The 23829-nt window shown below is 38.9% G+C and overlaps 1 protein-coding gene across 5 annotated transcripts in view; it reads right to left on the reverse strand.

Annotated features, from left to right (window-relative positions):
• Positions 1-21739, reverse strand: part of LOC121317516 (phosphatidate phosphatase LPIN1-like) — a 35222-nt gene extending 13483 nt beyond the window's left edge. Inside the window, exons 1-5 of one of the 5 annotated variants that reach the window (XM_041253536.1) lie at positions 21468-21739; positions 8463-8663; positions 7635-7730; positions 2211-2539; positions 778-882 (exon numbers count right to left, since the gene is read on the reverse strand). In XM_041253536.1, coding sequence (XP_041109470.1) covers positions 778-882; positions 2211-2539; positions 7635-7730; positions 8463-8663; positions 21468-21533 — 797 coding nt within the window. In that variant the 5' untranslated portion in view covers positions 21534-21739. Of the gene's footprint in view, positions 1-777; positions 883-2210; positions 2540-7634; positions 7731-8462; positions 8664-10778; positions 10944-10963; positions 11061-21467 lie in introns of those variants that run through there. The other 4 variants (XM_041253533.1, XM_041253531.1, XM_041253535.1 and 1 more) reach the window with 4 other exon arrangements.
• Positions 21740-23829: the final 2090 nt, after the last annotated feature.

Genomic DNA, 23829 nt, shown 5'->3' on the forward strand with positions numbered 1-23829 from the left:
TCATATTGTACAGCGTAGCCTCTCTAGGAGAGGTTAGGCCTGTCCCAAATTAAAATCATTCAGTGAGTATTGGAAGAGCAATGTTTTACTGGCCAAATAGAGACCGCTCTTCACACTTCTCAAACAGTATGACGTCCTTCAGCCTCTGGCTATCTATGCTTTATAAAGTCACTGTCTTGTTGCTGTTTCTGTCACATCTATGCTGAACGCTATCACTTTACATGACTTTGCAAAATAGTTTCACTGTTGCTGGCAACGTTATAAGAAGCAGTCTGCAGCAAATGCAGAGCCAACATTCTTGTAACTTTCCTGTAGACTATATAAAGCAGCTGCGGTCTGATATATTCTGCTAGCAGGTTTGCAAAGTAGCAGTTAAGCTTGCTGTGCAAAACTCAGGGCCCTGTTCAATTCTTTTTTTGGCTGAAAAAAATTGCGTAATTGGGAAATCCACATTTCCCACATTTATTACATAAACTTATAATTTCCCACAATACTTGTTCATTATCTGGTATCAAAAAAACTATTAAAAGCAGCTATGGTTTCAGTGCAGTGCCAACACTACAAATAATGTGAAAAATAAAAAACATTTCTACTACCACAAAATTGTAAGATATAAAAATATATCTGTAACAATTTTGCAGATGTGACAATGATGACAAGAAGTATCGTTAAACTGTGTAGGAAAAACATGATCACAGTGAAGAACAAAATCAGCGTTTATCAAAAACATGCTGCACGTTTCTGCTGAAATGCCAGTGCAACAATGTTCACACTTACCTTTGAATAGGTGACCATTCTCCATCTGAACAAGTGTGCACTGCACTCTGTGTGTAATTACTTCTTGATGTTTTTTCATCACTGTAGGTATCCTGTGCCGACACCCTGTAGCAAATGATACATAAAAATGAATTTAAAGCAATGAAGAAAGTTCAGAGCAATGGCAACCACTGATCAATCTCCCTATTTGAACCCTGGGGCATGCCTGTCACTTTTCTTCTGTGTGAGAATGCTCCTCCACCTCCCCTCCGCTCCCTCTTGCATCCAGCAGAGCACAGGGGAACCCCTGGGCCAAATTAAGCATCATCAAATTAACCCTTGCCACATTCATCACATACTACACATTGACCCCGCCACATCACATTAAAAAAAAAACAACAAGTGCTTTGTTGACATTTCTGTACCTTATTTTCGGAACATGTATAAAGCAATCATGTACTGTGCATGTCAACCCCTGCAGTCTCTATGTAGCAGTTACACTTATACACCCTTGCTTACATTGTGCTTGGAACCACTCCTGAGGAAAGGTGAAAGGTCAACAGTGTTTTATGACCTCCCTATAACCGCCCCATGTCCCATTCCTTGAACCACAGATAACTTTAGGTAAGAAGTTATAACTGTCGTTACTTGACATAGGAAGCTACTGAGCTATTTAAAAAAAAAAAAAAAGTCACAAAAAAACACTGCAAGTTATATAACTTGTTTCTAACCCTTGACTTGCACAATGTGAAAAATAATGCTGGTGCAGTAATGTGCAGTATTCTGTCACATGATTTTCAGGATAACCCGTCAAGATATTTTCTTATAAACTGAGCTTCTAAACATATACAGAAACAAACAACATCCTCCTACCACGGTTATTTAAGAGCACAAGGTCACTGGAAAACTGTACTGTGGAGAGTCTTAGAAAGCAAGGGCATGAGCACAAACACTATGTCAAGGGCACAAACAGCCTACATTCTTAATGCAGAACTCAAACAACTTTTATTAATTTTTGTAATACGGTATAAAAATTGCAAGTTCTATCAATCTACAAGCACACATTTGTACTGAAAAAGCCAAAACTTGTACAATTTGTTGGGGATTTGCACACAGTCAATGCAACAATAACCCCCAAAACATGTTTATGTCATACAATGATCGTGCTTTTTAACCATGTTCCAGCATGTTTTTACTATAATTTACTATGCTTTTAACATGACATGCCACAGCAAATGTTTACTAAACTGTAGGCCTGGCATGAGATCCTGGGCTGACCATCGACAAGCAAGTCACTATACTTAGGTCCCCAGTACTAAATCATTGTGGCTGTGACTGTCTAGAAGCTGGACAGAATTATTCACTGCATGCAACAGTCTATATCAGCAGATGTTAACCCACTGACATGCCAAGAATATACTAACCCTGCATTCCCCCGCCCCCCCCAAACCTACCTGACACTGTCTGCCAGCTCAGCTTCCTCGTCAGAGCTCATGTCAATAGGAAACATGTCCTCATCTTTACAGTGATCTCCACTGTCCTCTCTCTTCACGCTGTCGAGCTTTGGCTTCCGTCGTTTCTTGCGTCTTTTCTTTGCGGAGCCGATGACTGGCTGGCAGTCCACTCCCGTCTGGGACGCGTGAACGGAGATCTGTGATTGAGAAGATGCACTGGGGGCACAGTTTCTCTGCCTCTCCACTGAATTTTTCTTCATCTGTGCTTCCATGAGCACGGCTCCGTCTGACAGGATGGGGCTGGTAGCAAGGTATGAGGGGATAATCTCCTGCAAGAACAGAGAGAGAAAATAAGGGAGTGAAGCAAAACAAGTCTTCTGTTTTAAATGCATTAACTAGCTGACACTTGCTGAGGTAAAGAGGTCTGAACATCTTGCCCCAAAACGAATGCTTTTTTGGGGTCACAGTAGGGAGAAGTGCAGAAAAGGTCACTTTAATGGGGACATTTTGGGGGTTCTGCTATCATTCATTTGTTGTCGGGTGGTTTCTTTTTTTAATTGAACATAAATTTACAGAAAGTATGAGTTTGAAAAAAATAAACAAGTCTCGTAAACAAACTGCCATATGATGTATACAACAGTAATGTATCAACAAAAAAAAGCTGTGGCTGTTATGAATCTATTTAAAGCCTATAACGGAATAGGAACTACAACTGAAACTGAATTTTGAAATAAAATGATAAAATGAACCAGATCTTAATTTCTAAATCCTAAACACCATATTTTTTTACATTCGCTCTGTATTCTGATATATCTATATATTTTAAAGTATGACAAATACTTAATGTTGCACTGGGATGCATGAATCTACTGAAGATGTGTATATAAACACTTTAGAATATATTATTACTTCAGCACTTCTAATCCTATCTGGAAACGCCTACTGGCTACTAAGTCTTGCATAGTTCATAAATGAACATCCTCTTAACACATAGTTTGTTTTTACATTGCAGGATTAAATAAGGTTGTTGTGACTGTAACAGCGGAGTTATCGCTAACTCTCATCAGACCGAAGGGCAGTTGAGGTAGCTGCCGTTACACTGAAGTGTCAGATAGCACTGATTCAGACAGATAAATTATGAAAGCCACAAAACGAAAAAAATTTTGTCTTTGCTAGAAATACTGTACTAGTATTTCAAAAAAGTGTCAGAGTGCAGAATGATGCACAGTGTGTACGACTATGTATAGTTTCCTGCACGGCTATAATAGTTTCCACAAATAATTGCACTTGGCTGCTATGTTGCAAGCCTTTGCATTCCTTATCGATGCATTATTGAAACAGTTATATCCAGCCCAGCGTTTCCTAATGACACAGACTATTTAATACATTTTGCAGAGCATGACAGACAAGTTTATCATGCTGCGGTGGTGTGGGTCAACATTATAAAAAAAAAAAAAATAATTCTACACAGCCGAGAATGAATTTCCCCAATTTGGAAACTGTACAAACATGCGTAAACCAGACAAGCCGTCACACTAAATTTATCCAGGCCAGGACTGTCCAATGAATGGCTCTTTTGATTTAGTCGTACAATAATGGGTTTGAAAAAAACTACAAAGGAAAAAATATATATATAATACTGGTGTCTTAATTTAAATGTGGAAAAACAAAGTAAACTAAATCTATTTCAGGTTACAGTCAGAAACACTTACATTTTATTAAAATTGGTGTTGGCAACTTTCTGTCTCTTGCCCAGTGGTCGTCGGCATGGTTCTTCCAGCCAGAAAGCTTGGACAGCTTTGTACTGGGCTTACACCCCTACTTAACTGTAACTATGTTACACCCCTACTTATGCGACTTAAAATGAAAATCTCTCTTCAGCTCTACAATCATCCAGAACTTTTACAGTATGTAGTGCTTTGTGATTTACAAATAGTCTGCAGCAGATGGAAGGATGAAGTACATTGCAAAAGTTAAGCAGCATTGATCCGAAATTCAAATGGATCAAAGGAAATGCAATTGCAGATTATCACTGCTTGACTTGAGGTCCCGTCTGCTGACAGTCAAATTTTTCTCCTTATGGATAACCCCTGAATACTACTCTGAATGTTGCCAGTAATAGAAAAAAGATTAACTGTACTCCACTTGGCGTTAATAATCTGTGAATTTTTCCTTCCTGAAATAAAATAATTGAAACATTTTCATGCCTGGATAAACTCCTGAGCTTTACAAATTTGAAAAAGTGTAGCGGAGACAGGAAGGAATATGTTACGGACCTTTTAGGCAGAAAATATTGTAGCGTGACATTTATACATCAAAACTTCCAAGTTTTCTCCGTCCTCTAAAATGCACCTTAAACCCGAGGAACTACATATGGATCTTTAACACCCTTATTTAGTTAACTAGCCATTTACAGTTCATGTAAGTAGAATTGCCTGTGTAAGTTAATTTATGCCAACAATCCTCCCCTTTATCAGCCACCAATGGCAAACTAGTACACAATTATCTTGATTTAGTAAACGAAATTAAAAAAAGACAAGATGCTACGCCAATGTCACAAGACCCCCCGGAACTAGAAATTCCAAGCCAACAATATACAGCCTTAGAGTCAGGCATTTTTGAAATACAGTAAGAGAAAAAGAGAAAAAAAAAGCTTTTCAAACTGCAGTTACACATCAGACGTATTTGCAAGGGGACCACATTGGTCTTTTTTTTTTTTTTTTTTTTTTTAATCATTTCAACTGATTATAAAAGCAAATGTCCAGTTTAAAACCAAACAGATTTGTAGATTCATTAAACTGGCAATATTTCTGGTGATAATACCAATAATCTGATCGGCTTAGGGCTCTGATCAGTTAGTAAGCAGTAAGAATAAAAATTAAAAAAAAACTTGGCAGTGCGAGGCAGATTTGTTGGCGGCCTCTGTAGAAACCAAGAGTGAAATGGGAGCGAGCTGGTCTCTGGCAGGGCAGTGTGTTGTGAAACTCATATTGCTTCTGCCCTCTACCACCCATTTAAAAAAACAAAAAAACAAACCGGATATTTGGATCAAATGCTGTCAACCCAGCACCTTTCACAAGCACTATTTTGATACAGTACAATAAGCAGGGTCCTGTTGTCGATCCCTTTCTTGGTGTTTCTGCACTGATCACAGATTTGTGTGTTTGTGCGAGCTTGTCTGTGTGTGTTTCTGGGTGACAAAAAGAAAGCAAGTAAGGATGCTCTATATCAAACTAGAATCAAGGCATTTTTTTTTTTTTTTACAAAGTACTTTATATCTTGAGGTTTTGTAAATCGGACAGCCACCTAAAGGCTTTGTCCTGATTCTCCAGATTAGGAGAAGCATGCTGTATTTGGGAGGCCCAGTTCATGTGACTATACCTTTCACTGTATTTTACAGTTTTCAAAGATTTCATAGATATGCAACAGCCACTTTTATAAAGTTACTGTCCTTTTCATAGAGATGAATTCTAAACCGCAAGGACCTGCAAGCAGTAACTGAATAGCTCAGACAAAACTGCATCATGCATCTCATTTAGGGATACAAACAAACACTGCATTCATTTGTAAAGCACAATATTCAAGAAACATATAATCAAAGCTATCAAACCATTAATAACCAATACAATGAGTTAGTTGCTATTTTGCATATCCACCACCGATATTCTGTTGTAACTATAATTCTATATTCTATAATCATAAGGAGTTTTAGGAAATAGGCTGGGTTGTCTATGAAGGCTTTATGTAAACACTGTTATATAAAGCTATTAAAGGAAATTAAAGAAAACCCTCAAGTCCAATTTGCACAGGTTTGTTCACAGTAAAAATAAACTGCTGGTAGATTGTGTTACATATTTGTGTTCGTTGTCCCTTAGGAGTGGCAAACACCGCTGCAGCAGCAAAGGTCATTCAAAATGATCTAGACAGCATTCAGAACTGGGCAAACACATTGTAAATTACATTTAATATAGAAAAGTGTAAGGTACTGCACGCAGGCAATAAAAATGTGCATTATAAATTCCATATGGGAGGTACTGAAATTGAAGAATGAATGGATGAAAAAGACCTTGGAGTTTATTTACTCAGAAATGTCTTCATCTAGACAATGTGGGAAGCAATAAAAAAGGCCAGCAAAATACTCAGATATATAATGAAAAGTGTTGAATTTAAAAATCAATGGAAGTAATGTTAAAACTGTACAATGCATTAGTAAGACCGAATCTAGAATATTGTGTTCAATTCCGGTCACCTCACTACAAAACGGATATTGCTGCTCTAGAAAAAGTGGAAAGAACAGCAAACAGAATTATTCCAGATTTAAAAGGCATGTCATATGGCTTGCAAATGGCCTCCTCTTGTTTGTAAACTTTCGGATGTTTTTATGTTCTTGAAGCCATGAGAAAGTGAAGTTGACCCTCACCCCTGCACCCCCGTTAGTTTAAACACTTACTGTAGCCTGACTGTAGTTGATTTAACCCTTGCTTACAAAACTGCTCTACAGCAGCAAGACAGCACAGTTCAACCAAAACTGGACTGCGTGGGGAATGCGCTTAGTTACCACGTGAGAACAACCTGACATAACAAATGTGTGACTTTGCTCAGTGTTTTATTAGTCCCTCTTCACTGTGACACCTGACTGTGACAGTGTTAAAAAGGGGACGCAATGTATTTTTTGTTTTGCCAAACTACCGACAACCCAAGTTTTCAAGGTTACTTCTGCAGCTCACGTAACTAGAAAGAAGTCCTTTGATGTTGCTTCAAAATAACAGAATGCGGCTGTATTTACATGACATACGCAAATAGAAATCTGCAAATGCCCACTGAACCACAATCAGAACCATTTTATAAAATTAAAGGTGAATCACACACTGCAAGTTGGAGTCCCGTCTTACTTATTTGTGTAGTTTGATCCAGTCACTGATACGCAGAATGCATCTGCAAAGGTCAGTGTCCAATTGCTGTTCCTGCTCCTCCGTCATAGGCGAATGGTCTACTGCAGTCTATTAGTCAATTAATACCTTCACTGCTCTGCCAACTGTCAACTAAATCACATTACACTGTTTGATTGTCAGGTTTTATATTTCAAAAAACAACCATGTTTAAACACTACTGTAATCTTTCTAAAAAAAAAAAAATGTTTTATTGCTTAAAGGAAAACATGGAAATAGACACATTAAGTGCTAATACTAGTAATAATAATGCAGGATCTGATCAAAACCAATCTACATGATTATAATAATTCATATTTTTAGTAATTTACTATATACAGTTATGTGTCTTATTTGCAATTGAATAATACATCAAAGCCAGAAGTGATTAAGCCAAATAAAATGAATTGTTAAATTGTTATTGGCATTTTTATTTCATTTTCTGTGTAAAGGATATGTAAATCAAATGGTCCATTCAAATCAATTTCAGGCCTACCTTATCATCCCCTGTCTCCTGAACAAAGAAGGCTTCCCCATTTTCTCCAAGCTTCATATGCAAGCTCACAGGTTCCCCATTGATTTCTATGTCCACCTAATCAAACAATGAGAGAAACAGGCGAGCTGTGAAAGCATATGAAAAGGAATGCCTATTGGTGTCTTTGTCGATCCTTTCAGCATTTACTACCTGTGGGTCAGATTTTAGCATCATGTTTAAACATTGATCAAGGAAGTACCAGATTTATTTATTCTAAATTCTCACTTATTGTGACCCATAAAACAATGATATTGGGTTTTTTGTTGTTTTGTTTTTTTCCAATGTAAAAGTGCATTGTTGAAGTTTTAAATAATCATCTGCCTAATGATAGAATAGACGGTAAATATATTACTTTTTCAAATGTCTGTTATATATATATAGACTCACACATATATATATATATTTTTTTAAACAGTATTGAGAAAGTCTAGGATAGGAAGGTTGTGCTACACTTGTTATGTATTCACTAATGTGTTTATCTTGAAAGAATCACCAGATTGTATTATGCGTAATCCACAAGAGACCAGTAACAAACTGCCTAAAAAACTCACATCCTTGTTGCAGTTAGTAGATGTACATGTTTTCCTGTTGGATAACCAATACATGTAGGAGTTAATTCAACCAATAATAAAATGTATTATTTATGACCAACAACTAGCATAAACCACTAGGTCTGCATTTCTGTATTTAAACATTAAAAATCACATAGTTTTTCAATTGCATTGATCATGCAGACAAAATCCTTTGTCGATTCCCCCCCCAAAGACATTCTCCAACACATTGTCTTACCACTTTCTCCCGCGACCTCAGCACCCCCATTTTCCCAAACCGGACATGGAACGGAGAGCACTGGAGAGTCCCATCTGGCTGACGCACCACAATAATATCGATGCATCCTGACAGCGTTGCAGGGTTTAGTCCTCTACACAACTCCTTCACCTGGACAAACACCTGACCAGCAAGCTGCCCAACGTAGTTCATGGTTTGTGTCTAAAAGATAAATGCAGAGCAATTTACAAGTACAGTAAAACCATAAAAAACTAGGTACAGTAGACAAAGGCTAGTTAATACCTTAATCAGAGACAAGAGCTTTGTTTTATGTTAACGTGAATTATCTTTCAAAACTAACCTACATATGAAAACTAAGACAGTTTACTCTTTGCTAAAAAATTTTAAAAAAAAACCATGCCATCCAAGTCAGAGATCTGTTAACAGATAGGTTTCCTGTCCGTTTAATTTACCAATATCAGCTTACATTTTTAATGTGTATGATTCCTAGCCAAACCACCTTATACCTAAATCATTCATAGATTTATTTCTTTATTTATTTTATCTGTGGTCGTAAAATGTCTGCATTCATTAACTTACTCCCTTTGGCGGTTTCTGATATACTGTTGGGGTGGTGTCATGCTACAGTAACTGAACCCACTCCTATTTACTGTACAGTACTGAAAAAACAGGGAGAGGATTCTGACTCATGTAGCTACAGTGGGAAGTCATTGAACTGCAAGGCCAGAAACAGTCTAGACAAATTTAAAAAATCAATGAACTTTTTTCCCCCCATGGTTGGTAGAATATGCCAATACATTTTCATCAGCAAGCAAATAATCCTGCTTTATTCTTTGATACTTTTATAAAGCTGGCTACCCTAATAGGCATGAACGTGGCTCACCCTGTTGAACGACCAGTAGTAGCAAAAACATGCCTGACCAAATTACTGGTAGCGCCCGGCTGAATAACATAATAATCTACCCAGAACCAAGAATTTGTCCGAAGCTGTTTTTGTTTGTTTTGCAGAGTTTGAAGGCACTGATCTCCGCTGTACTGTGCATCACAGTGGGGTACCTATCAGGGAAAGTAGACATAAGTGGCTCTTTATAAAAGCCTCATGTTTTGTGTTGTGTTTTCCTCAGTCTAATGTTTGACTTTCTCTTTTTCTTCAAAAGGATACTGTAATACAGTGTATTCTGTAAATTATAAAGTATCAGTAAGCTTAAGTACAGTTTTCTTTTTCTTTTTTTAATTTCTATGAAACTGGAAATTAATAATACAGTACAATATACAGAATTTCTGATATATTCTAACAATCACTTCAATTAGGCCTATCACATGAGTTTCGGTGAACTATCAAAAAATGCTAGGTTTGCACAATTTTTGTAAGAAAAAACAAACTGCTAATGCCACAGAACAAGACAGAAACAACAGGGTGCATTTACAGCAGCGCACAAGTCCACAAGGATACATGTTTTAAAACCATGCCAAAATACATCCCCAACACAGAAAATGCACTGCACTATTCCAGACTGCAGTGTTATATCATGTATTGTAGACTAACATGTAAACAACTATTTCAGCCAAATGCATTCTATAAAATTTGTCATTGGAGAAGTTGGTGCACACTCTTGTAAAAGCACTATTCTTAGAATTGCTCCCCTTCCATTTTAATCCCAAATCAGTTATATTTATGACAACTGCACAGTGTTAACAGTCATTGCACACCCCCTAAAATTGACCAACTGCCTTACTTTGACATCAAACACACCTAACTGTGCATTACTAACAGCTTCACAAATTTAAAAGGCTTTGTTGCGATTGAAGTCGTTCATCTGAAAGCTTGCTAGTCATTTTAAATTGTCCTTACTGTACGGTAAACATAGACACAAGGAGGGGAAAGGGAGACACATTCCCCTATTCTGATTTTACTTGGCAGTGCTGCAGTCAAAAGGGCCCCACAGTAACAAGCTCTCTTCCTGCATGAATCATGCTTACATGTTTTGCACATCTGTGTTTTTTTATAACTTTACATATTGTATATTTATTCCCAGTATTTCGATACAGAATAATTCACGATATTTATTCTAGAACACGATAGGGAAAGATGAGACTTCTCTCTCACTAGCAGCACAAAAATGAAAAGGTACAGTGTATGCTTTATGACAAGTCAATACAAACAAATACTCATGTAGTCCTACAATTGATACCACTACTGTATTATTTATATAACCTATATTAGGCTACACATATTTTAATACTGAAATACCTGTCATATTGCAATAAAAAATATCTTCATTGAAAATGTAATCATTAAAAAAAAAAATGACCTACCACCTTCACAGTTCGTAAATATCTATGCAGTACGCGTAAACAAAGTCTTGTCCATTCAATGCAAATGAGTCAGCGTAGGCCACGACTTCAATATTTCTTAGAGTAAGAACAATGAACCTTCCTTGGGCGTAAAAATACCTGTAATGGGATCTTCCTACGCTACTGGTCCTCTACCTAAAACCTACCCGTTCATAGCGCTGACATCATCGCAGTGAAACCCGCCACTACCCAATAACATCACGAGAGTAGAAACACAGCTGACACAAGCGAAGCACACGTCCTATTTGGAAAATTAAAGAGACATACACATTTAAAGAGAGATACTTTCTTTAAATCACGGTCTGTTCTGTCGCGGAGCATAAAATAAATAAACAAAAACTATGAAATCGCTCAGTTTCATACAAAATAAGAAATGTACACTTAACTAGCTGAAGAAAAACAAAACGCTGACAAGAGTACTTGTCGTGTTCGGCAGTCCTGTGTGTTCAGCAGTCCTGTCACTCAGTAGCAGAAGACTGTCATCCAGAGGGGCCCAGCAAGGGTGACACATTCGTAAATGAATGCGCAACCTTTTTATTTTATTTTATTTTATTTTATTTTTATTTTTTTATTTTTTTTGGTAAAGTTGTATTTATCAGACTATTGGTTTTACAAATGTCAATAGACTTTTTTTTTTTTTGAAAAATTCAAAATTTTCTGACACCTCTATAGACCCGCAGCGGTTTTAAAATAATATTTACCTGTAATAAAAACATTTTAATTTTAACACAAAGTGCAGTATTGGTTTAGGCTGAAGGGATAAAACACTGGTGGTCACAAAGAGCATACTGTAGGTAATAGGAATGCATTAACTGTCTTTCTGCTGCATAATGAGAATTGTGGTTCAGCGCTAGATGTGTATTTACCACTTTACTACTTACTTTATTAACATCTTCTTTTTAATTTGCATATACTTTTAAATGTTGATATTTCCCCTTCTTGAATACAAACCACAAGCATATACCAATCACAGTGTGTATATATAGATGGAAAGGAATAACTACCTGATCTGCTGCTAGTTGCAAAGGTATTATGTATTTATTTATTTAATTTATTTATTTAATAAATAATTGCCAACAGAGTAAACAGCACAATATGTAATGGCTGTTTCAGAAAGGAGACATCCACAAAAGATTTAAAGATTAACTTTTTTTTTTTTCTTGCATTTGACAAACGACCATGCCCATAATGAAATATAGTTTGTTCCATGGCCTTATCCACTGGAGCTCGATACCCGCGCCTATACGCTGGCCAAACTGTGATGTAAATCCATATTGATAGAATGATAACTATTGCAAGTGGGCAGGACAAGTGGCACTCTGGACCACCCAAAAGACAGACCCACTTAGAATGAATGACACTTGATTTGATCTGGGGTCTGTCCGCTGGAGCTCGATAGCCACCCCTTATAAAATGATAACATTAATGAACTATATCTTGCCAGCGGGTAGGACAAGTGGCCGAGACCACTTTCCCCAAAAGAACAGGCCCACCTCAGCCACCCTCACCTTGCAGAATTAAACCACCTAGCACTCAGTTAAGGAAAAAGCCTCCTCACCTGGGGGGAGAACCTCTGCTTTTTTTTTTCCCCAAAAAATAAATCTTCTTAAATGATCTTTAAGGTCTCCAAACACCGGATGCGATGCAATTTGTCTGGCCATAAAATGGTCCTGCGACTCTACCTTATAGGCGGGCGCGTGATGTGAAAGGCGACGCTCCTCTGATTGTATCATCAGCTGGAAAAAATCAAATGCACGGTAGTCCAGTTAAACAGGGAATACAAATGTAGAATACATAACAGCTTTTCAGAATCCTTATTTCAGTAAAGGTAAGCAATCATACACACCACCTATATCCAGTTCCCTGGAATTATCTTTCCTTCTAGTTATGTGCAAACCATACTGAATCTGATAACAATTGCCACCCCATATTATAGGATGTTTGGGTGCCTTGGAAACAAAATCTAGCTTTTAGGTTGGACGCTGAATCAGAAATGTGTGTCTCCGAAATAGGTGTTTGATTTGTGCATGATGATGTCCTTGAACAATGGGCATAAAAGCCAGTAGAGAGACGTGCCGGAGAGCCAGTACAGGCCTGTAAACAAAAATAATAATTGGTCACTCTAAAAATGTTTAAAAAAAAAAAATTTAAAAACTTTGCTGTTTCGAATATTATTACATCTGATCTGAAGTGGGAGGGTATTGGTGACCAGGCTGTAGTGTGCCCCCAGCAGCAATAATCTCTCCATGCACAAACAGCAGAGCGTAGGACGGCATGGCCTGGCACAGTGCCACACGGAATTGGACAAGAGGCACAGCCCAACATGATGCACTGCAGGCACCAGCCTCTGTTTATCCAAACTGCCAATAACTTTGTCTGCTACACACCATCACAAAACCTTTAAGCATGTTTGTGTGGTTCCACTTCAACAGAGGTCCAAAGTCTGACCACCCTATTATTATTGCGGCGTAAGATGGAAGGTAAACGGAACCGGTGTGATGAGTTTTATACATAAATGCCAATAGACTCTATATGGTCGGGACAGTCCTGACTTCCGAGCAAATATCCCGCATCCCGATGCATAGGAAGAAAGTCTAGATATTTATCCTTGGAGATTCTTCACAGCTCTAGGATGTTCGCTCTCGCTCCCATAGTAGTTTATTTATTATTTTTCTGTCTTTAGCGCTGCTGAATCTTGTGCACTGCCTTGCAGGGATTGTGTTCACATGAACCAATCTCAAACATATGCCATGTCCAGTTATTTAGAGAAGTGTATTATTTCCTCCCTGCTTCTGCTATGTGATTTACTGTGTATGATTTAGAGTAAAATATGGGCGCCAATGAAACACTGGGAAATTCAGTTAGCTGCAAACCCACACCACCCCAACCCACCCTGCCCCCATTGAATAGTTTCCAAATTTTGGCAAGTATGCATACTGAGCTTAAACAAGTGCTGTGTATGAATATGGCAATGTGGAAGTACAATGCGGCGTTTGGAAAGACTGACTTGTAGAGTACTGTGGCAAAGTGCCCGCCCCTGTGTGTATTTTTTGTTGTATGTTGTGTGTTCGATGAGTGGAGAACGGGATTGGAGATGGAGGTAATTGTAATAATAATAGTTAAAAAGAGAAGCTCACCGTGTTTTGTCTGTATAGTCCATTTTGTTTGTCTTGTTGTTTTGGCGACGAGTGCCGTGTCCTGTGTCTTGTTTGTCTTTGCAACCTTTTATTTACTGCTTGTTTAAATTATTAAATGCTGGGCGGTACCAATCGTTAAGCTCCACCCAACTCCACCTCTCTGTCGTTTATTTCCTGGTTCCTGTTTCTGGTCTGACGTCACCCACTCCAGCCATCTTTGTGACATGTGGTGTCATCGTGGGATTACCAGCGCCTCCTAGACGCAGACCAAAGAGAGAACCGCAGTGTTTTTTTTTTCACAAAAGAAAAAGGGAAGGCTGGAGAGATGGCTGCACGGACCTGGAGGTGCTCCTCATGGGTCTGGAGGACCAAGGCTGGTGCCTTGCCTGCAGGGTGTATGGGCACGTGGTGGTTGTCTGCTCCTTCCAAGAGGAGGAGGAGGAACCGGTCCAGGAGAGGAAGGTGAGAAGGAGGGGCAGAAAAAATCTGCAACAACAGCCACAGCAGCAGCAGGAGGTCGGGGATGACAGTTTTTTTAAAGAACCTTGCGGTGGAGCTGTACCCCGGCTGTGGGGCGTATGGGCACACGTTGGCCATCTGCCCCACGCAATATACAGAGGCGGAAGTAATGCCTGTGTGGGAGGAGCCCGTGCATCCAGCACCCAGACGGGGGGACCGTGAGCATCCAGCACCCAGAAGGGGGGACCATGGGAAACCAAAGCCCGAGAGACTGCTGTTGCCACCTCTGCCAGCAGAGGAAGAATGCCTGCTGACCCCATCTCCACCAGCAGAGGAAGAATGCCTGCTGTCCCCATCTCCACCAGCAGAGGGTGAGTGCCTGCTGGTATCGCTTTCCCTACCGTCACCACCTGGAGTAGAGGAGCAGGTGCTTCCTCTGCCTCCAACACCTTCCCCTGCAAGTGAGGGAGAGCTGCACCAGTCCCCTGCAAGTGAGGGAGAGCCGAACCAGTCCCCTGCAAGTGAGGGAGAGCTGCACCAGTCCCCTGTAACAAGGGTAGACAACACGCCGCTCCCACCTCCGTCGCCAGGAAACTACACGCTGCTCCCACCTCCGTTGCCAGGAGACTACACGCCGCTCCCACCTCCGTTGCCAGGAGACTACACGTTGCTTCCACCTCTATCGCCAGGAGACTACACGCCTCCGCCACCTCCATCGTCAGGAGCAGAGCAGCAGGAGCTGCCTCTGCCTCCGCCACCTCCACAAGCATAGGGTGAATGCCTGCTGGGTCATGTCCACCAGCAGAGGGTGAATGCCTGCCTGATCTCTTTCCACCAGCAGAGGATGAATGCCTGCTGGTATCACTTCCCCCACCAGCAGAGGATGAATGCCTGCTGGTATCCCTTCCCCCATCATCAAGAGGAGAGGAGCCGGAGCTGCCTCTGCCTCCATCACCATCAGGGGGAGAGGAGCAGGAGCTGCCTCTCCCTGCTCCAGAAGGACCAGGAATAGATGCTGACGGTCCTCGGCAGCCCTTGCATAGGCTACTGAGGGAAGTACGGGGAAGAACCGCCAGGCAGCAGTTGCAGAGAAGAGGGCCAACACCCGCACCCCAGCTTGTCCTAACTCCCTGTCTCGCTTCGCTCAATGATGCCTGTCTCACTTCGTCCAAGGATGCCTGCCTCGCTTCATCCAAGGATGCCTGTCTCGCTTTGCCCAAGGATGCCTGCCTGGCATCGCCTGGGGTTGTCTGTTGCTTCGCATCGCCTGGGGTCGCTGGAACTGATTCACCAGGGGTCACAGTCAGCTCTGCTTGGCCGCAGGGGTCAGTGTGGCCGGAGCCCCACCAGAGGGAGCTGCCGGCTATGAAAAAAGGGGGAGAGGTCAGGAGACCACTTTCACCGCAGCAATTTCGTTGCAGGAGTTCTGGGGGCTGGAGCACGTCTGCTGACAGCATGGCCAGTAGTAGTCTGGCTACTGGCAACATTGCCACCCATCAACCCCTTAAAGTCCCTGTTCTTGTTTGTCTTTGCAACCTTTTCTGCTTGTTTAAATTATTAAATGCTGAGCGGTACCAATCACTAAGCTCCACCCAACTCCACCTCTCTGTCGTTTATTTCCTGGTTCCTGCTTCTGGTCTGACGTCACCCACTCCAGCCGTCTTTGTGACAAGTATGAATGTTGCGAATCTTAGAGGATGAATGTCTACCAGAATTGTAGAATGAAGAAATGCAGCAGAATACAAAACAGAGTGACTGGACTAATAATCGCTGGTCTACCAGAACTGTAGAATGAAGGAATGGAGCAGAATGATAAAATTGCAGCACTTGAAAATGGATGTCACGCCCTGGGTCTACGATTGGAGAAGTTGAATCCATAATGCGAAGGTAGACGATAACACCGACATGACCTGCAGGGATACAAGACCAAACAAAGAAAAGACAAGGATGCGCAGACGAGAGGGCTATTTAAAGAGACGATTGATTACGTATATAATTAGTGGGTGGACTGTCCTTTCAGAAACACAACATAGTTTCCAAGGAAATGCCAATACTGTTTTTCTAAACAAACAACTGTATTTAAATAGAATCCCTCTGGCTACCTGTGGTAAAGTGGTAGTTAGTAGCTGGTGTATAGCAGGTGCGGTGCTGGTGCAGTAATCCAAAGAAACAAACAGACAACAAAGTTGAAACGGGTCAAATGGTTTGTTTTTAATGGTTTTATAATCCAATAGTCTGATGACCACTCAGTAAACAATAATGACCTTGTATTGCACAGTAGTAAAAAGGGTTGCAGTCCCGCAAATAATAAGCACAGTACTAACACACACAATTAGACACACACACACAATCACAGGTCCAAAGCGAGTGCACTCAGGGCTGGTGGTGAAGTACTATATAAATACATGCTACAGTGGTGAAGTGTTGTCCGGGTTTATTGCTGACCTATAGCGATAGCTCCGGAACATGTTAGCCATCTATAAACCACACAAGTAACAATTATAGACAAAACAAACACCCACGCTTCTTTATTTCGCGCACTGCGTAACCTAAGAGAAGGAAAAGATTTACGATTCTCCCGCCCCTTATGCTATCACGCATGAACCCTTGGTAAGCGATTGCAGCTGTCTCTATACTTACAGCTGCTACCTCGTTTGCCTTCTGCGTCAATATGTTCCTGCAACGGAGTCTCACCTTCTTACAGGCTGACCGACTTCCAGACCCAGGAAATGAACTGTCAGGCCAGCCTGTCCAAAGACTTCCCCTTTCGCTACTTCGCACCCTCACAGGTCGGGATGGAGATTTCCCACCAGGACTCATTAAAAGTTAATTCTGAAACAACTTTTTTTTAAAGGAAACCAAATCTTATTTCTATATAACATTTTGAAATTTAAATAAATACAATTAGCCCGGAAACATTAGTAACATTTTTAACCACACAAAGACAAACCAGTGTTTTTTTATTTCTTTAAAGACATGTAACACAATGGTTCATGATTTTCAGTGTACCAATTATGAAACCATTTCACAGCCAACTAGTAGCTAACAGCTGTTCTTTCAGTCGATTTTAAGGGACATCTCATGCTTGAGTTCTTGTGCAGAACATAATGTGCATTTTGTATTCTATTTATTTTCTGTATGGAAATTTTGATATTTCTTTCTAGGAAAGCTTGTGACACATTGATTTGATTTAAAAAAAATGTGTACACTCAAACACAGACAATTGCAGATTGTATAAATATGTTAGCATGATCTTTGGTTTGCTGTGTTTGGCAAACACTCTTCTAGTTTTCTGGTAATGTGGCAACACTCAGTATACATTTGTATATGGCTTCTAATAAATGTCAGGGCTCAAGGATATAGTAAATCATGTGCAAACATACAGTACACACCAGATGATTTTATAGATGACTAAAATATACTGTGCTAACAAAATATATGAACAGGAGGTTAAATATGGTACCACGTGAGTAGTAAAGAATAAATGGTAGGGAATACAACTTTGATAGAAGTTATCTTCCTCAGTCACTGGGGTTCAAATGCATACGGTGTCCCACAAAAATAAAACATTTTGGTCACACTTTAAAAACAAACTCCTGTTCATTATGAACTTGAACTTTTTAGTCTTTAGAAAAATGAATTTAGAAATAAATAAATATTACAAGCGACATTTCCTTGCACCATACATCTATAGTTGTTATAGCATAAGGGGCTGGAGAATTGTAAATCTTTTCCTTCTCTTAGGTTACGAAACCTAACCTGGAAGGACCCGTGCAGTGCACGAAATGAATAAGCGTGAGTGTTTGTTTTGTCTACAGTAACTCTTACAGTAACTTAAGGGTTTATAATCCCTTTCTCACACAAGCAGTGTGACAGAGTGTAGAAAGGAACGTGCCCTTTACTTATAACTTTAGATATAAAGTACATGCTGTCTTTAACCAAACATTTCTGTGGATTAGTATGCTTGCTAGAGTTGAGTCAGAAAAACAAGGAACTTCCAGGAAATATTTCACTGTGTCCCTACGGGATATGGTGGTGGAGTTTATAGGACTGTGGGATGGAGAGATTCAGCCAATGATATGGCACAAGCTAAACTTCACTCAGCAGGAAAACCACTGACCTTGGAAAGGAAACCCAAGCCTTAACTATGTGCCTCACAGTCTGTTTAGAACATACCCTTTTCTAAGAACTCTCTATATTAAGTAAAATCTTAGAGGGAACACCATGTATTCGTTTAAACATGTTTTCCCTATCAGCTGTCTGGAATACTTGAGGTTTACAAATGGGGTTGAAACGAATTGTGTACTCGATGATTATGAAATATGCAGCTTCACCTACTGAACATTGTACACATGAGAATAGCAAATTATAGAGGTATTGCATGGGGTGTGGTTTGGGACCATGCAAGGTGTTTTTTTTTTTTTTTCATGCAGCCTTTAAATAAAGAACCTTTTAACAATGTTAAAACAGGACTATATGTTATTGCACCACCAACCCACTTTTATTATGATTTTGTCTTAAAATTAAATATTGTATTGGGAAAACTCTCTCACAAGTGCTGTGGTAGTGATTCTACATTTATTCATCTGCCCTAAAGAGCATAAAATTACCACTATATGTACTCAATTATAATTATAAAGCATATTCCACAACACAGAATTGCTCATCAGGAGCTTTCCATAATGTCACTTAGCTTAGTGGTACTAAAATACCCTGAATCATGTTGGAATTTTAGATTGTACTGAAGTCTAAATTGTGATGGGACTGATTATTATTCTGCTGTTTTTTTTTTTTGTTTTTTTTTAACATTATAATATATTCATTTATAAGAATTGATTACATGCCTAACATAAAGCTATTCTTCATACAGGACTGAGCAAATGACTTTTTAATTTGCCGCCCAGCCAGTAGTAAGACTAGTCTAACACCAATAAGAAACATTTTGGAAACCTGCATGATGTAGACACCATATACTGATTCACTCTCGCATAGCATCAAAAGTCATTATTGAAGAAGAAGGGGTAAATGTCAAACATAAGAGAGGAATACGCAGGAGAGTTCAATTGTAAAGCACATTTACATGGCAGTCAGTTGGTGTGGGATTGTCATTTGAGTTATGATACTGTAGAGTCAACCTGCAAATGAATAGTTAATAGGGACAATATTTCTGTGTGGGAGGTGAGTGAGGAGGGCTGTTTCAGCCAACTAGAACACTTCAGTCCTCAGCTGGGAACAATACATGAGTCACAAGAGTAGAACACCAGTCAAAGGAGTATTTTATACAACTTCCCATTTTCTAGGTGAAAAGTACATTATGTCCCAAACAAGATGTTTTCATACCTCATGCTCTAAATTCCCAAAACAATATATAACTTGCTAACACAATGCCACGCGGCTTTATGCAGTCCCTGCAAGGCAATTCCTATTTACTGTATTCACATTTCCAAATTAACTTCTAATTTACATGTTTCAAACCTTAGCCTTTACATGATAGCAATGAGACTACAACCCTGTAAACAGATATATAATCTCTTAAGATTTTTCAGTTTGCTGGCATAGTTGACTCAGAAATCAAGCCCCAAGAATGGATTACTGTTTTAAACTTGTCAGAACATATCAGGTTATTTTATACTAGTGCATAAACATAACCAAAAGAGTGTACAAATACACACACACACACACACACACACACACACACACACACACACACACACTGCTGTGCAAAAGTCTTAGATATATTAAGGAATTACAATATAGCGATGTTTTGAGCATCAACAATTTACTTAAAGCCTCCACTAGTGTTTTCCACTATTATAACAACTTCGACTATTATTAATAGAGCTCTGTTTGGGTGAGAAGAACCAAGCTTGTCATTTAGCAATCTTTAATTGCACACTGATCAAAATCTTCAAAAACTTGTGATCCCAACAACTCAAAGTAAACTATACATGAGCAGCTAATATGCAATGTTGTAGTAGCTAGAAGCATCCAAAGAAGAAATAGTAAAACTTTTTTTTTTTTTTTATTTATTTAAAATTTATGCACGACATGACATTCTGCTATTATCGAAAACCGCAAACCAAATTTGAACAGATTGTGACTCGTTTGTATCCTATAGCATACAACAAGGCCGGGAGAAAGTTTATTAATGAAGATGCACCCTCAAAATGAGCCTGAGCCAGCTGTGAGGTGAAGAAAGGGGAGATGGTGGGAGAATGAAGCAAGATGACAGTGTAAAATAAACTTGCCTCTTTTACCACTTGCCATCACTTGCTTCTTTTACCAGCTCACACTGCTTATTAGGGAAATAAAAAAATAAAAATAAAATGCAAAGTTTTACCTACCTACCGACCCTATTTTTTTCCCCCAGCATGTCCAGAACCACACATTTTTTTTTTTTTTTTTTTTTTTTTTTTTTTGTTTATTTTATTGGCCTAAGGCATGTGTGACTGACAAGCACATAAGATCCTATCACTTGCAGGCAGTTATTTTGTTTTTACATATCAATTTCCACATGTCTCTTGTAAACACATGGCCTTGTCGGACAGATTCAAAACTGAAGTTTAAGTAAACACCACTATCAGTAGGAACCTATACTGTATTATAAATATGCACTAACATTGTTACATTTCTGTTATATAATATAAAGCACCACTGCAAGTTGAATGACAATCAATCGTACTTATCCACCTTGGCCATGGGAATTTGGGAATTACTGTTTTCCAAAACAAAACAAGATTTGGTCTTCCACTGAAAAAAGTAACTCCAACAAGGATCAAACCAAATTCACCATGCGTGAAGGTGGTGGTACTGTACGAATCCATTCATATATTTCACTAAATCTGAACAAAATAGGATTCAAATTAGGAGTTGGAAATCTCTCCCACCTAGTCTAAACACTGCTGCCTATGAATCCAGTTCTTCAGGACTTCAAACAAGCTTCTCATCACCATCTAGCTTGATTGCTGGTACATGTAGAATGAATGGATCATATTGATCCAGTGACTCACAATTCAAACTGCTAAAAGCTAATAGAATAAAAAAGTAAAATTACCCAAGACCAAGTAGAATCACAGGCACTTCCACCACCTAATTCCACAAGCTGATCCTCTGATATCATGATTCCATTGCTTCGCCCCACCACCTTTAGAGGTAATAATCCTGGTAGACTGCGTTCATCTTGTCTGTTCAACAATTAACATGTATGTTTTAAGCTGAGTGAGTGAGCAGTAGGTGTATATAGTCACTAGTAGATGTTGACTGTTTTCATACTCATTTCACCTGAACTGTTCTTGGAATGATGATCCAAGCAGAAACCTGAGACAGACATCGAGCTCTGCTTATTTCCTTGCACTGACTCCTCAAGTCACAAGCTCCACTTCAAAGGGCATAGCAATTCACAGGTCCCAAGCCTTTGCTAAAGAAGGCGGCATCCATGAGCAGTTTACTACCTCACAGCAACAGCAGAATGGACTGCCTTTAAGAATGTACATAACAAGCAAGTATTTATTCATATTTGCATCTTTTTTTTTCTTCTTTTTTTGTCATTATTATTACCTGGTACAATATTTCAATAATTGTTAAAACAGTGTCATTCAAATTGAAGTTTTCCTGAAGAATACCATCAATTTTAAATTCTTATTAGGGGTGGGCACCAATAACTAAGGTGACCATATGGCTGTGTGTTCAGCGGCACAGTTTGGTACATCCAATATACACTCTCTACAGCTAAAATATAAATCATACACCTTATAGCAAGGTATCAATATAAAAAAGATCTAAATTCAAAATGGTTCTTACCTTCCAAAATATATATGGAAGAGTAGAATATAATGTAACGACATGAACTGTATTCAAAGGCAGAGACTTCTAAATATGACCCCAACAGCAATCTCATTTTCAGAGACACTCTGAAAAGAGCATGGACTATGTCAGCTTGCAAGATCAAGATCAAGGGTATCAAGGGTATCCAAAAAATATTGGAACATGATTTCATAGCTCATAGTCAGGTGGACCAGAGTTCACAGAATCCTTGCGATAATACAATGCAATACAATACAAGTTTATATGTGTTAAAAAAGATGCTGTTTTTAATATGTAAAACTCTATTTTGAAGTCTGATTGGCTTCCAAGAGTGTATGTGCAGGAGTAACAAAGGCACATAGAAAAGCTTTTTTTCTAACCTTTTCTTAGTTCAAATCAATCCCGTTCATAATTTGCTGCAATATTATTTATGCTGGTTTTATAGTCTTTAAAACAAGCACAATTATTACAGTATTCTGACAGTGTCAGTTAGTACTGAACTTTAGTTTTTAACTGTAATATGTTCTTTCAACATTAATACTGTTATTTGTATAACAGTTTAACTTTAAATGATTCTATAACATGTATTTCAAATTCAGATACTTCAGTGTAACAGTTGCTCCTTGAAACGGTAATATTATTTTACTGAATTAAGTTTGATCACTTTTTCTTTTCATACAAAATCCAGCTGAAGCAGGTGTTGACATTCTAGCCGTTTGACAAATTTTTGGTGTTGATTAATATAAGACACTACTGAAAGCATTTTCTACTCTTATCTTCTGTTATCAGAAAGTAATGAAAGTAAATTAATGAAAGAAATTGGCTATGTTTGCTCATAAAACTGGAATATGCTAACAAGGTCTCCTGATATGAGCCTGCCAAGTTTAACTCCTTCAAGCAGGTGCTTTCACAGACTACTCATAATATTTTCTACTGATTTTACAGGTCTATTTGAAAGGAGTATATATAGTATTACTATAATTATTTACAAAGAGTATATCATATTGTTTCAATCAATAGAGGTTAGTTTAAATCATCCAATTCACGTTTAATAACTCAGAAAGTTCCCAACAGGATTCAAACTCTGCACCAGGCTCAGCTCGGGCTGGTTCTGCAAACACCACGACAGGCCTGTGCATCCAGTGTTTTACATCAGAGGTGTGGGTGAACCAGGTCTTTACTTGATACCTGCAAAAACTTAAATCTTGTTAGCTGGGCTCCCATCTCTATATTCCCATTCCCATCGTCAGTGTGAAAACACATTTTAACTGAATCTGGGTCCATCAAAGAACCGCAAACCCTTGCAACAAGGCCTTCCATGCAAAAGGATCTAAAGGGACGTACCAGACTCTATGTAAATATATGTATATGAAAAGCAAGGGTTAGCAGTTTACAAGTACTTGTAATTAGGAGGGTGTTCAGTTATACTTTCCTACAGCACCTCTTGTAAATTATCTTGTACACAAACATAAACACGAATGTGTTACTTGAATTTCACCTCTTGGTTAATTTGTGACAATAAAAATGGTGTACTTGCAATATTTTGGTCCAGTGTAAGACCACAAACAAATTATATCTCATGAAATACACAACCAAACTACTACTACTACTAC

This window comes from Polyodon spathula, chromosome 6 (assembly GCF_017654505.1).
Source record: "Polyodon spathula isolate WHYD16114869_AA chromosome 6, ASM1765450v1, whole genome shotgun sequence".
NCBI lineage: Eukaryota > Metazoa > Chordata > Actinopteri > Acipenseriformes > Polyodontidae > Polyodon > Polyodon spathula.